Genomic DNA, 16,272 nt, shown 5'->3' with positions numbered 1-16,272 from the left:
CTTAAATACAAAGAAAACTTTACTGTTTTTATATAGAAATGACGTGAATTTTATGGCAAACAGTGGGCGCATTATTTACGCGCATGTAACAATTCGTTGTGTAACCCGTTGCCAGGGTGTTGCTAATGCTGAGGGTAAAATAACGGATTATCAACTGTGTCATAACCAATCAGATTTCAGTATTTAACATGGAAGTATAGTAATACTAAATGAGATATTAATGAAACAGTTTATTGCAAATATAGTTTTGACGTCGTGATTATTGATACATGTATTCGAATAGCAGTAAACTTATGTTTAGATTTATACAATTCAAATATGCAGGAATAAGGGATTAGATTCTGGTTTGAACCAGAGGAGAGGATATATAGAACGCTGACATAATGTATATCAATTTTACTTAGTTGGATTAGGTGAAAAATCGAAGGCTTAAGTCGAGCAATAGTCAAGTACTCTGAATTAATTTCTCGCCTAAAATAAGGAATCAACAGTATGTGGTATAAATAATGATTTTCTTTAAAATAAGATTATTTTTTTTACTTGTGATGTAAAAATGTTAATATCAATGCGCTGTAAAAAAAAATGTGAAGCAGACACCTAAAATTAATAGCAACATATTTCTATAAAACTTTTCCAAATCATAGCCAATTTGGAGCATTAAGCTAATATCGGTAAAAACAGAAATACATGGAATTAATCAAATTTGTGTGCAAATTAAGAAAATAAGAGGTTTTTTAAATGACTGAAAATTAAATTTAAAGAGGTATAAAAAAAACTATACGCGATGAAAATAATGCGTTATAAATTTTACGCTTTTTAGACGACGTTATGACGTAACGCCATATGTTTATGACGTTATTTCTCTGTTTTGTCAAATATGCCATAAGCACCCTTTTCTCATGGGCGCAATCATATGTATTTCAATTTTACTTAGTTGGATTAGGTGAAAAATCGAAGGCTTAAGTCGAGCAATAGTCAAGTACTCTGATTTATTTGAAACCGTGAGTTCATAATGCAACTGCCACGGACATCTTATCTAAAACTGTGAATAATTTAAAACCTGATGATAATACAAAATGTATTTGATTAAAATAATTTGAAAAGTATTTTATTTAAATATCCACTTAAAAATGTCGTGGCATTTCCTTTTTTCTTGTGATTCCTATAAAATATTAAGCTCGTACGATCTTCAAAGCAAATCAAATGTGACCTGATCTACGGTAAGTCATTGTTAATAATACACATATCTAGTCCAATACATAACAAATTATATGACACAAATTGTTCTCAAGTTCGTGTCTGCTTTAGGAAATCAAAAGAGATAAAAAAAAACTAACCGCTTCAAAAAGAAAACAATTAAATCGATAGAGAAAAGTGTAAATAATGGATGCAATATGTTGAGGAAAAAAAACTGTTATTGACATTCGTGTCCCAAAAATGCTGCGTTAAGGAGAAAAATAATAATAAATTTATTTAAATCATATTTACTTTATTACGAGTAATTGACTTAGAAATAATAAGTCGGTGATCGGTGTGACCGAGCGATAGTCGAATACTTGATAATTCGTTGACATTCTAAATTTTGATATTAATACTTTAATACATGAAAGTACTTCTTGAAATATACGAGTTATTTTTTACATGTTCAACTAAGTGTAAATTGATATCATTATTAAAAAAATCGCTAATACTGTGTGTGTTCTTACGCCACGTTATGTCATAATCAAACATTACGTAGCTATAGACGGATATTTGATGTAGAATTTTTTTTTTTAAAAGAGCATAATACTAGTAATGCATTTGAGAAGCGTAGCATAATTAATGTAATATGTCTAATGCTGATAATTTTTTTCTCATACATTAAGAAAAAACTATATTAGAAAATAAAAATCTTCAAAGAACTATTTTTACATGCATAAAGTTGTTGATGCCTTGTAGTAAATATGGTTTGCGGCTCATAGTTTTAATGTTTACAGAATAAAAAGGTTTAACAAAAGACGTGGTAGCACATAGAAAAAGTATCTCTCATGATTTGCGATTATTTATAGTTTTTATTTAACTAGTTGTGTGTTTTAGATCCCCGAGCCTCGCAATAGCTCGTGGATAGAAAACAAACTTCTTGAAAAAAAAGCCCAACAATTTATTATTTCAATTTTACAATGCATCATCATAATCTTCTTTGTTAAGCATCAATTCGCCTAATAACAGTTAACTTTGCCCCGAAATGCCCGGCAAAATAAATATTAGTAAAGTTTCATACCTGCTGCGCTTTGTTTAGTTGCAATAACATGCTCCATGGACCAACAACTCACCACTGTCTCTCCTACAATATTTGACAACTTTACAGGATCATCTTGATCAAGGTCAAACACTCCAATCTAAAAAAAACAAAACAAAAGCATGCGCCATATTTATCTTACTACCGCTAGAATCATATCAAAAGCAATATACACTGTAGTATCCGTCCCTCCATCCGCAAGGCGAACCTACTTCTCTTGCACGGCAACCTTTAGACGAACGTCCGCTCCCAGAGTAAAGGGTTGCGTGAAACCATAGATTGGCGCGTCAATCGTTCGTTTGTCTTAAATTGCACTTGCAATTACTTCAATTCTTTTTTTTTGTCATACGATCAGCCAATGGAGAAAGGACTGACAAAATTCATACAACGTTTTACACATACTGTCACCGATCGCACAGGATGAGTTTTAACTGTGTTTTAAGGTATTCAATGTATAATGAAGGGATATTAAACAATGTTGAACCATTTTAAACTAGTTAAATATGTATTGTTAGATAACAATAAAAGTGAAAGGAACCAAGTTTACATGACTGACAACATATAAGGAGCCGGCCATTGTGCATCTTAAAATATTTTTAAAGAGTTATCTCCCCTTGATGAAAAAAAAAGAAAATTTTGATTTCGTCAAAATATCTGCGGTAAATGATTCATTTTATTTCATACTTTAATAAAAAGAATGTTTTTGCACGTATTAACCAAGAACATTTAACGAAATTTAAGCTACTTTTTAAAATAACTTAATATAACATAAGTTGCCCATAGACTTCAATGCAAATTTCAAGGTGTAATTAGTTGGACCATAATCAAAATTTTGAAAATTCCTTTGGTGGAGTAGTTATATTTGATATCACCTTAACAATGATATCATAATTAAGAATATCGGATCATTCATTTATTAGTTACCAAATGTGGTCGTTTAACATCGAATACCTTAATGTAGATTAATGAATCTTATCTAGGATTATCCTAAAAAAACTGCATTATGTAAATAAAATAGAAACATCTTAATTAAAATGATTGCTTAATTATGGCATGTTTTCTAATGTTTTTTTTCTTGCTGCCTTTCATATATATATATATATATAGAGAGAGAGAGAGAGAGAGAGAGAGAGAGAGAGAGAGAGAGAGAGAGAGTTCGATGATTTTTTTTATTTGAAATAAATAAAAGCTTTTTTTTATTGGCTCTTAAGAGGAAGGTAAATATTTAAAAAAAAGGGTAACTTTGATCAAAGCAAAGCTAGCGATGACAGACCAATTTTGCGTTTTTAGATATGTAGATGAAGAACTATTTCTGTTTCTTTTGTTGCACTTTTGAATTTGAATACTGTTCGTTATCACCACATGCCACATGCCATTTTTGATAAAATGAAGAAGAAAACTACTTACAAGATCTTTATGTTTAATAATTTCTCCAAGAGACGTTACCAGTAGTCCATATTTGTCATTATCAAACTGAATTCCGAATGAAATACTGGCTTTCTTACGAAATTCATCATCTCTACCAATAAACAAACGTATCATTAATGTCAGTTTGGGCAAAATAATGTAATATTTGTTAAATGGTAACTACTGTATCAGACAAATTGTATTGAGTTTATATAAATTCATGAAAGATCTTACTTTTCTATGTAGTCAAGCACTAAGTCTGCCGCTTTCCCCGATCCTTTCATGATTATCACGGGAATATTTTCCTGGAGAGCTTTTGCAATGTGTATAATGGTCTTCAGGTCCCCTTCACATACTATGATAGCAATTGGAACCGGCATTTCTAAAAGTATCATTTGGATATCAATTCATACGTGGATAAAGAAAAAACGATTAAAGAAAAATGGGTAAAATTTGAAAAAAAATCATACTTATATTCATTTTTGGATTGAAAAATGATACTTCTTGTTCTGAAATATGTTTTTCAAATTTCAGTAGTTGATCTTCGTCTTCCCCAATATTGATCTCATAAATCGTACTATTCTGAGATTTTTCATTCAGGTAGTTATCTGACGTTTCATTTGAAGGAAGAGATATCTAAAAATGTAACATTTGCTGTTAACAAACGTATCATAAATGATAGTTTTGGCAAAGTAATGTAATATTTGTTAAATGATAACTACTGTATCAGACAAATTGAGTTTATATAACTTCATGAAAGATCTTACTTACTGTGATTATATATATATATATATATATATATATATATATATATATATATATATATATATATATATATATATAGTTAAATCCAAAAAATATCGCAGTGTCCGGTTTTATATATAGAAAATTTGAAAAATGAAAGACAACACAGAGTAAAACGTTAGCACTTTCATTCAATCTTCTGACAATATTTCGTCCCTCGGGGGCTATATATATATATATATATATATATATATATATATATATATATATATATATATATATATATATATATATATATATATATATATATATATATATATATATATATATATATAATCACAGTTAAATATTTCTTTATATTTTTAAATACTGCATTATTTTTTAAAGTCTTTTTAAAATAGATATCATAATTTAAAGGATTCTTTTTGGTAAATTATAAAATAACAAAATTATGAAACAAAACCCTTTTTCCAGCGATATCGATGAGTTTGATGTGTCTTTGTTGTTCATCAATTCCCTCTTCTTTAGAATTTTGTTTACATTTTTTAGGTTTAAATTCCATAGCCTCATAATGTTGATATGCCTCCTGTACGACGTTGGAAACTACTTCCTTATTCCTTCGAAACAAAATCCAGGTCTCTACAACAAAACGACCGGGGTATTAAAATTAAAAGAAATATACGATCTTCATTTCCTGGCAGCTCTCCGCATGTCTTTTAATCAGTGTTTTTCCAGTAAAATAAACCAACTAATTATTACCATATTTTAGCTTTTTAAACAATCAAATACAAAAATGAAACTTTATTTTAATAATTTTCAAAACAAAAGTGTAAACAAAACAACAATTTGATCTGATAAGGTTAAAGTTTGAACGTCTGCCATTGTTATGATTGACGTTTTATCGATGATTGATACTTTTGATTTTTTTTTTCATTTTTTTACGCATAACATTTTAATGAGTAAAAATTACCTGCCAAAGGTTACAAAAAGTGAGTTTGTCTATAAATTTGTCAATAGTACATTTATTAAAAACCCATAGTACGGTAAGTTTGCAAATTCCGTAAAAGAACAATTAATACTCGAACACTACTGACTTTGACAACCCCAGACCGTATGAAATTCCCCTGCCCTGTCTTTTCCGTTCACCCCCTGTGTTTTCCCTGCCATCCCCTGTGCACCTCCTGTCAGCCCCTGTACACACTCCCTGTACACACTGTAATCCCCTCTCAGCCACTGCACATATCCCCTCTGTGCCACTGTTAACCCCCTTTTCGCTCCTGTCACCCACTGTAAGACATTGTATTGCCCTGTATATGCCCCTCGTATCCCCTGTACGGTCTTAAACTGCTTACAAGAAAAATAAAATAGTTTTTAGTTATTTTTTCGGGTCTTCTTAAATATATATTTAGCAGTTTCTAATACATAAGGAAATGGAAAGCAAGATAAGCATTGTTGCAACCACTATTAAATATCAAAGTACTTAGAGTACTGAAAGACGGGGTCTTGAAAATTTGAATTTGCAATGGTCCTGGATTTCCTCGAATATGCTTCCAAAATTTATGAATTAGTTGTTACAATTTATGTTTATTCGGCTTTTTTGCAATTGTCTGATGCTTTGTCTAAATTTTACTCAATTCCGGCCTTCATATTTGTAGAAAATTGACACAGCGGTATATTATGTAAAATAAGACCCCAAGGAAAAATGTTCAAAATTACTACTAACCGGGAAAATCAAACAACTATATCAAAGTAGATAATTTTAATCATTAGATTTATTCAATTTTGTGATCCAAGGGAAAATCCACAAGTCGGACGGTATCCGTAATGAAAGTTTTATGAAAACCCCGAAAACTCTAAAACTGCTGAATTAACCAAAAAAGTGAACATTTGTATTCCAATAACAAACACAGGCACCTGACGTTAGACATATTTTTTTTTACAATAAGATTCCAAAAACCTTTGACAATAAAGATTTGTCACGGTCGCCATTTTGATTTTTAAGACCGACTTATCTGGCACGATTTACGATTCATGCAAAATTAATAGATAACAAATAAATCCGGTCGCCACTTACTACTTTTTTGTGTTAACTCGTGCATCACCTACACGAATTACGAAACAACCGTTCCTTTAATTAAAAATCACACTCCGAAAATCAGAGACATAAATAACAGAGATTGTCAACTCCGCCATTAGCGTGTAAATGTTACGGGACCAACCTTACTTTGAGAACTACAAGTGCAACAGCAATCTTGTATAAATCATTGAACCTGATAGTGAACATGAACATGTAAATATTTTAAGCATGTTTTATTTATGAAATATTTACAAAAACTCTTTATTTTGTTTTTAAATTACTTTTTTAAAACTTATTGACTTTTCACAAAGTAATGGTAATGCATTACTTTAAGAAAATTAAGTAATGGTAATGGTAATTTAATACCCTAATTCATAAAGTAATGGTAATGTAATGCATTATTTTACAATGTTATTCACCCCAAGCCTGATTCCAAATAAGCCGGAAAACATATACATTAACATTTAACTTGGTTTTTCAGTCGATAAGAATGTATATATTATATGATGTATACGTCTTCCAAAATGTATATAATCTTTTATAGATTTTGCTTACAAAGCATTATTTAAAATTTAAATTCAGTTTAATCAACTTAGGTTGTTCAAAATTAATTTTCAAAATTAATATACGTTTAACGTAATCCGCGCGCGTAGGTTACGGCGAAATTGTCGTTTCGAAAAAACAACCAAATCTGGATTTGAAAAAGTCGTTCCGGTTTGGGTTTTCATTTAGCGACTGAATTCTACATCCTGTATGAGAGAAAAACATGCTCAAAATCACCATTGAGGTATTCATTTTTCACAATACATAGAACATGAGAGTCTACGCCACTATCAAAGTAAAAAAAACCCATTTAATACGAACAATAATGGATGGGACAAACACATGATCGAAGTTGGCAGTAAAATCTTATTTTGAGATTGTTTAATGTCGGTTGTCAAGTCACAGAGCCTGAACCATGCAAAACAAACTTCCGCCCAAAAAGGCAAAAACGAGGTTTGTTGTATATATTTATTTAAGTGTTCCATCAAGAACTGAAATTACTACCCATCTTATTTAACAAAAACTCAAAATGTGTACGGTTAAGTTATATTTGTATTTCTTTTAAGGAGGGGAAAGCTTAAGTAAATTCTTACCACCACTGTACTGAAAAGATATAAAAGACTTTAAAAAATTATACCTTTCTCCATAGACTTCAATGTTAGCTTCAAGATGTGATAAATTTGTTCCGTTTTAACTTTTGTTCAATTTTAAAGGTGAATGACCCTATAAAATCATACTAAGATTTTAGTGTTCGAACTACCAATATTTGGTTTTAAATACAATAATTATGGATGTAATACCTTGAAGTGAAGCGATGCATTTAGTCAGCATAATTAACTGCCTTAGATAAGAGTTCTGACACAATAATGACTGCAAATCCCTTTCATTTGAAATGTATCTACATTTTTAATAACATTTTCAGGAATAATAATTCAATCATTCATAATATAAATTATTTTGATCCTAGATAATCTGTGAGTCACATGTGTTGCGCAACATTTTCCCTGAAAATAAAAAGTTTTCCCATCGGTTGCTATGTTTGTGTTGATGTACCACTTCACTTCTCGCCCAGTTTTCATGATGTACCCATAGAAAGGATATAAATATAAATTAAACAAAAGTATTTGCTTTGAAAATGCAAAAATTAACATGGACTGAATCCAACCATATGTATTATATGACAGTGTTGATGTATTGATAACTGAATGGGTGACTTTCAAAAAATACACATTTGTTTGAAATTTTTGTTTGAATATTTTGTTCCTCCCTCCCTCGTAGGTTTTAAATTTTCATGTGACGTTAAAGGTAGAATTAATTTTAAACAGCCTAAAGAGCCAACGAACAACGAGCCAACGGCAAATTCAGACTTGTTATTATTTTCTTTGAACAAAATTGCTTTAGAGACGAACAGCAGTCACGCCGCAAGTAGACTGGAAGCCAATGAAATGAAACACCTATTTAATTTGTAAAACATCTGTGTATAACCCGTCCCTATTTTAACTTCGGTTTGCGCGTGAAGTTTGGTAGTATTTAAAGGTGAAAGATTGTCAAAATAAAATTCACAACTTTTCAAAAATGGCACATTGCGTTTGGGAACTTTAATTTTGATTCCACCATCAACCTCTTCTATTGATTAATGAGCTCGTACACCAACTGAATCGTCAACTGCGCTGTGCATTCAGTTACGTAACTCATTCCACATTTGAACCCGAGCAAGAATATTTTGATCAATAAAACTATTTGTTCATTTTCTAAATAGAATTTTGTTTATACACAGATGAATTAAAAAGATTTAATGCGTGTTTTTATAATACATATTTACTGAAATGCATGAAAACTTTCTGCACTATTTCTTACGCGAAGACTCAATTCATGTGTTCTACGCGTGCCTTCCGATTTGAGACTTCGACTGACAGTAAACCAATAGACAGGTCATGTGAACCCGTCTAAAAACCACTATTAAAATAAGTTATTGCAATAGTGGCTGGGAATATATTTCATTAGAAAAATCGCCTTACAACCACTATTGAAATACAACTACTATCGAAGTAATAATTTCAATAGAAGTTGGGGTGTATTTTATTAGATGAATTACTTTACATACACATTAAAGTACAACTATTTTTTTTTTTGCAAACTATTTTAAAATGAAAGAAATCTAACGAAGAATTTCAAATACACAAATATGTTTTATTTTTCACTGCTGTGCAGAAATAAATAACAAATTATCGCAAATAAACATACATATACATTTGTTTTTAATTACTACTACCACTATTGAACTATTTTATTTCAATAATGGTTGTAATGAACCGATCCTTAACCGCTATTGAAATAAATTATTTAAATAGTGGTTGTAATGGTATGTATACCTAACCACTATTGAAATAATTTAATTCAATAGAGTTTATAATGAAACGCATACCAAACCACTATTGAAATAAATAATTTATTTCATTCAATATCGGTCACAATGAAGTTCATCCCCAACCACTATTCAAATTATTTATCTCAATAGTGATATTCATTATGACATATATCTATAATGAAATATAAGCTATAAATTATTTTTAAATATGTTATGATGAAATAAATTATCTTAATAATGGTTGGGAATGTATTCCATTAGAAAAAATCACCTTGTAAGCATTATTGAAATAAAACCACTATTAAAATAAATTATTGCAATAAGGTTGGGGGTGTTTACTTTGCAACCACTGTTGGAATAAAACTACTATTTCAATAGAAGTTGGGGATGTATTTTATTATAAGAACTACTTGAGAGACACAATTTTTACATCATTATTTCATTTACATATTAATAAGGTCTAAATAAGTTCGAGTTAAATCATGTAAAACTGTAAAACCAATAATAATTGTTCTGTACACAAAGTAATTTGCAAGAGGCATGAAATTCAATTGTTGCAGATTTCTAACGTAGGTGAGTAAAAAATGTTTGTTTAAAATCACCCTAAAGCTTGCTTTTGAAGTTTACATAGTTTATCAAGACCATTTTTGTTTTTCATATTTCTCCAGACGGTACAGCAGTAATAAAAATGTGGGAAACAACTGTATTAAAAATTTTCAACAATAATCTAGATGACATAAATTAACATACCTATTTTACTTGCAAGTTTTTTGACACAATATCAACATGTTCTGACCAAGTGAGACATTTATCTCTGGAAACTCCTAAAAGTTTTGCACACAACACTTTTTTAATACTAGAGGTTGAGATTTAAAACGTGTACGGGTAAAAAGCTTCACGTTTATACTTACGTGTAGACGACACTCTACAAGTTTAGAGAACGTGTAGAAACCATGTCGTATCAAAAACAGATGATGAAATACGTGAAGAATTTAGGTGATTCTTCTAGTTCACGTACACGTACCCGTACACGTTTGAAATCTTAATCTCTCTAATAACACTATTAACTTGTATGAATAAATTTGAACAATTTCTAAGTCTTTGTTCCGTTCCAATGACCAAACTTTGTGTTTTCTTAAGATTGATAGTAAGCTTATTTTTATTCATCCATTCTAAAGTATTGATAAGATTTCTATGTAATTAATATTCAATGACATCAATACATTTATCTGATACGTCTTGAGGTGTATCATCTGCAGTGAACTGATGAATATTGTAGACAGTCTTGGTAATCATTGACATATAGAATGAAAACCAAAGGTTTAAGTATTGATCCTTGCAGCACACCTATAGAAATACCTAAATTATCTGACTGAGTTCCCTCACACTTAGCACACTGTGATCGATTTGTCAAATAAGATTTAAACCAGTTAAGTGTATTGTTGCACATGCCAAACGATAGCAGTTTGTGTAGGTGTAGTAGTACATGGTGATTAATCGTATCAAAAGTTGTGCTTAGATCTACAAATAAAACACATGTTAACTTACCATTGTCAATGTAACGTAACTACTTTTTGATAATACTGTGGAGGTCAGTTTCGCATGTATGCTTAGGTCTAAACCTTGACTGGTTTTCATTGACGAGATTGCATCGTCTGATGTTCATAAACAATTGTGAATATGCCTTTCAATGATTTTGCTTATTATAGGTAAAACAGAAACTGGGCGATAATTGTTGAGTAAAAACTCTTCGCCAGCCTTATATAAAGAATTGACCCGTGCACGTTTCCAATCATCAATGAACATACCTGACTTACCGTATAGCCGGTTTTTTTGGCGGGACACAAATTTGGGGGATATGGGTCTGCAAGGTATATCATTTATTTGGCGGATGTAATTTTGGTGGACTCAAATTTTCTTACATTTAATATTTTTTACTGGTATCATTCATTGAAAATTTTGTAAGAAAATACACAAGAATAAAATGAAAGCAACAATTCTTTATTCAAATATTTACAAATGTGTCATGAGTACTCAGAGTTACTTAGTAAACGCTCTGGCTAACGGGATTTCATCTTCAAGATGAGCCTTTAAGGTGTTAGCGATACCGGTCTCCTTAAATCCATTGCGAATGATGTCAGGTGAATTACTGATGTGTTGGTACATCTGCACCAACTACTTAGCTGACAACAGCTTCAATTTACTCATTGTAAGGTTCACAGGAGAAACATCAGAGTCCTCGCCGTCTTTAAGTTGCGCGACAATTTGATTGGAATACCAATCCTCAAAAGATTTTCTTAGATGATTTTTGACTGCTTTTTGTACACTCACATCTAGTGGCTGTAATCTGTCCGGACAGCAAGCTAGAACAAATACAACTTTAATATTGTTTTCGGTCAAAACTCGAAAAAATCTCCCCCCATTTATGCTCTAAATACATCGAAAATACAAACGGCTTTTTGCCCTTTTGGTAGATTTTCTTTGAGTTTAATTTGTGAAATGTATGGCAGAATTATTTTTTACATATATTCCATCTGAGTATTAGCATTTGCCCAGTGGATTACGGAGTGAGTAATGTCAGTAAGGAAATTGTAGGATGGATGGCATTTCTTTGTTTTTCCAGCATAGATTACTTGTGGAGGAGGAAATTTGCCTGAAGTGAAAATTACGACTTTTATTTAACTGCATAAATAAATACGTTTAGATTTAATGTGTCACATCCCTACCGTTAGCGTTAATTGTACCAGTAATTAAAAGAACAAAGAATACCTGAGAGAGTCCCTGCGAAGACGGCCGTCCAGTTTAACACGGGCACAATATTTAATCCAGCGTGGTCCCAGTTTATGATCAAGTCAGAAGGAATGTCATACTCTGTCACGGTTTTTTCAATACGTTCAAGAAATTCATTTTTGAGTTCTTCAAAATTTTCAACTTCATCATTCTTACAAGTAGTTGAACCACGGCGCTTCACGAAATTCATTCGCTGTAAAAGCGATTTAGCCCAACTTTTGGTCAGATCAAGATGTCCACCAATTTCGGAAAGCAACGTTTTGTCTTTCCAGTTATCATACCCTGCCCCGCTGCAATAACAATTTGCGTATTAATAACCGCGCCGTTTTCTCTAAGAACATACAGGCATTTCTGTAAATTACTATCCAGTTCATTACCAAACAAGAACGGTCGTCCTCGTTTTTTAGAAAATATTTCTGTTACATCAGAATCATTTTCGTCAAAATCAAGCTTTCGTTTCCGTGACACCAAGGATTCCTGATACCTTTTTCTCATTCCATGAATTGTACTCTCCGATAAAGATGGAAAATCTTTGCTAAATTTTATAAAGGCCGCGACGGGTCCATTTTCAGCACAGCACTTTCCAATTGCCGCCCGATCCCTAGTAGAGTATACAGCATATTTCTCACGTTTTTTTTATCCAGGTGTTTTTGGCGATTCCGCTGATTTATTAGGTGTGTCGCTAATTTTACGCACGTTTTCATTTGCCTCAGACATCGATTCAGGACCCAGAATATCCGCTACCGCTGAATTTGGCAGAATATCTTTTCGTTTGAAGAAATTAAGAATACTCATGATTACAGGTGCTTTCATGAACTGAATAAAAACTCAAGTCAGGTATAAAAAAAACGTCGATGAGATTTACTCACAGAGCTTATTGGGTAAAATACACGTAATGTACTACAAGTTCATAAAGCGGAATAACTCTTGCAGTGACTGTCTATATTTTATCTAGAGTTATCTATCCTGTTTAAGCACGCAAATTTAGCGATTTTAGTTTTGGTGAATTTTAAAAAATCGACAAAATAGGCCAAAATTATATCCCCGCCAAAAAAACCGGTAATTGAACAATTCATAATGTGTGTCAAAATGTCCCCTATCACAAGGTTACTTAGTTTGGAAAGTTTAACTGAAATATCATCTAAAGGTGTAGATTTGGATGTAGACATAGATAACACTTCACGTATAACAAATAGTTCACTGATTGAAATTGAAAATAAAATTGAACATTTTAACACAAGTTTTGTTTAGATTCAGGCCATAGAAAAGAATGGTTTAACTTATTCTGAATGGTAATTCGATTCCTTAAAAACTTATTTCTTTCAGTTAATTGAATTAAAAATTTTCTCCAGTCATTATTGGAAAATATGTCAGTTTATGTCAGGAAAAACAGTCAAAATATAGGTGATCATTTCGATCGATCGGCGTGTAATTATCTGTACGTGTTAATTATGCTTACAAATCATTAAAATACTTCTAATACAGTTTACACTATACTTTGTTAGTCAAATTAACTCTTTCAAATTATTCATAAGAAGGTTGGATCAGGCATGGTGTGAAAATTGTCTACATTTGGTGAAGGGTGTAGTAAGAATGTATTAAATACCCTCAGCATTTTGTCAGATATAGACACGGGTAAAAATATTTAAAGCTGAACACCGCTCGTAATAGGCATCGTCACATAAGTATCTGATATATAAACCTTCGATTTCGCTACACCCGATTGCACACCCGAAACTGTAGGATTCCTTTCGTGGTCTTTGGATTTTAAGCATTTAATTCTTATTTTATGTACATTGTCTGCTTGTTACTTATATTTTGACCGGTTAATTTGATGCTTGTTTTCTCAAAGCTTGAAAAAGTGCGTAAAACTTGATAATTCAATCGCGACCGAGTAACACAGCGAGGCAAAATGAATGTCATCACAGGTGAGACCTCTACAGCGAAATACTTTAAATACCGTAGTTAAAGGGTCTGCAGTTTTTATAGGAGTTGTAGGGATAACGGTTGCGAAAGAGCAATAAAGAGGACAATGCCTATTTACGAGCGGTGTACAGCTTTAACATTCAACTCGTACGGTTTTAAAACGGTGTATTCTATTCCTTGATGGCAGTTGTTTTTTTTTGTTTTGTTTTTGTTTTTGTTTTTTTTTTTTGGGGGGGGGGGGGTTGTTTCAATTGGCTTTTTTTTGTTTTTTGTTTTTTTTTTTTTGGGGGGGGGTCTTTTTTTTGGGGGGGGGGGGGAGGAGGAGGGGGGGTTGGGGGTACGCAGTCGTCGTTTAGATAAATTTAAAATAGATGCATCTTAAACCAATATAATTGAATTTTTGTTTACAAAGAATAGTTAAACATCCACATGTGTGATAACCTCGAAACACGAGAAACCTGTGTCTTAGACTACTGTTGATCGCCTTTCCACTAGCGCCATATCCTCTCAGCTATGTGCGAGGGATGTGTTATATCTAAGTGTATACTGAACATGTTGGTTAAATTGTTTGCAGTTTAATAATAGTTTTTTTATAACAATTTTTTGACACAGACAAGATCACAAAGAACACCTTTTCATATTATCTACCGGTTTTGAATTACGAGGCTAAAACATCACATTTTGTTAGGTTTGGGTTCAACTAATTATTTTTTTGTTGCACTTCAAGATATCGTTAAATCGAAGTTATTTTTGTTTTAAGCTCAATAAAGAAGCCCGTGTATGCGTTGCAGCAAGACGCAGATCTAGTGTATTAGATAACAAAAGACCGCTAGCTTGTTCAGACGCGACCGATATTCTTCGCACGGAAATTAGACATTGTGCAATGACTTAGCACGGAACAAGGCAAGATTTGTTTGCATTATATGTTCTCTAATAATGTGTCAGCGTCAAATGAAAAAAAATAAAGATAAGCAAGGACATTAATTTTGGCTACATATTGATTATTATATTGATATTAATTAAGATTTTAATGAAACCGGTAGAGTTTTGAATCGGCTTTCTGTTATTATTTTTTTTTATTACTTGTGTGGATTAACTTTACTCATTTTGGATTATATACATACATATATATATATAAATGTTCAATATAGCTTAATCGATTTCATATGAAAATCTTCAGGAGCTATATTGGGACAGTTCCAAAGTTTCTATTCAGAAGCGCTTTCTGGATTTAAACATCACTCTCCAGGTGAACATATTTAAGATATCATCATATGTAAGATATAATAAAATGCATGAAATACTTATCTTTTAAATTGATTTTGAGTAATTGTGTGTGTGACAGCATTATTTTATTTGTAGATGATACAGGGCTCCAATTTTACCACGGTTTAAACCGCAATTGTGCTGTTTAATCACACTGTGTCCGGTAAATTGTGTCATTATTAAGCGTCAACTATATACCGGAATTTTTTTATAAACAATATCTAATTTTCCTTTGTTTCATTTTGAAATGATATATTTTAGAATTATTTTTTTTAATCGAGAATACTTTGGTAGTCTTCTATCAAAAACATCTTACCTCCCCCACTCTTTGCTGCCTCTATGAGAGCTGTCTGGAACACAGTCTTTGGCCATGGTCTGGGTACGAAACTGTCGGAGTCTCCAATCACAGAAAACACCATGGTTGGGGTGGAGTTAATTTTTCCATTATCTCCTTGTACATATATCTGGCCTGACTGATTGTTACTCTGTCTTTGTTTGATTGTGTTTACTTCCGTTCTGATGCTGTTCCAAATTTCGCTAAAGTCAACTGTTCTCTGAAAATACAAAATCAAACAATTATAACCCTATATATATTTCAGTATAAAGTGGTTATAAAATCCTTTTTGATTTGTTAATTTGTTGTCATTAAAATGTGAAAAACGGGTTGCTTATTTTGTTCAATACAAACCAGAAAAACACTTTTCATTTTTTTAAAAATAAAATCGTTAATGTTTGTATGAGAAATAAATACAAAAGCTGCTTTACGCACATATACACTATTACTAATAAATACATTCAACTATCACAGGGCGAAAAACCATCTTTAAGCAAGTCCTTAAAGGTGGCTTAAAGGTGACTTAAAGGAGCTTAAAG

General features: G+C 31.7%; 1 protein-coding gene across 2 annotated transcripts in view; it reads right to left on the bottom strand.

Moving 5' to 3' along the window:
• The window catches only part of LOC128171910 (uncharacterized), a 41,215-nt gene that overhangs the window by 10,985 nt on the left and 13,958 nt on the right, over positions 1 to 16,272 (bottom strand). For both annotated transcript variants that reach the window (XM_052837678.1, XM_052837679.1), the window contains exons 2-7: positions 15,716 to 15,953; positions 4,893 to 5,068; positions 4,156 to 4,321; positions 3,920 to 4,067; positions 3,686 to 3,797; positions 2,261 to 2,378 (exon numbers count right to left, since the gene is read on the bottom strand). In XM_052837678.1, coding sequence (XP_052693638.1) covers positions 2,261 to 2,378; positions 3,686 to 3,797; positions 3,920 to 4,067; positions 4,156 to 4,321; positions 4,893 to 5,068; positions 15,716 to 15,953 — 958 coding nt within the window. The remainder of the gene's footprint in view (positions 1 to 2,260; positions 2,379 to 3,685; positions 3,798 to 3,919; positions 4,068 to 4,155; positions 4,322 to 4,892; positions 5,069 to 15,715; positions 15,954 to 16,272) is intronic.

Source organism: Crassostrea angulata, chromosome 2 (genome assembly GCF_025612915.1).
Source record: "Crassostrea angulata isolate pt1a10 chromosome 2, ASM2561291v2, whole genome shotgun sequence".
NCBI lineage: Eukaryota > Metazoa > Mollusca > Bivalvia > Ostreida > Ostreidae > Magallana > Magallana angulata.
This window is presented reverse-complemented; position numbering and strand designations above follow the sequence as displayed.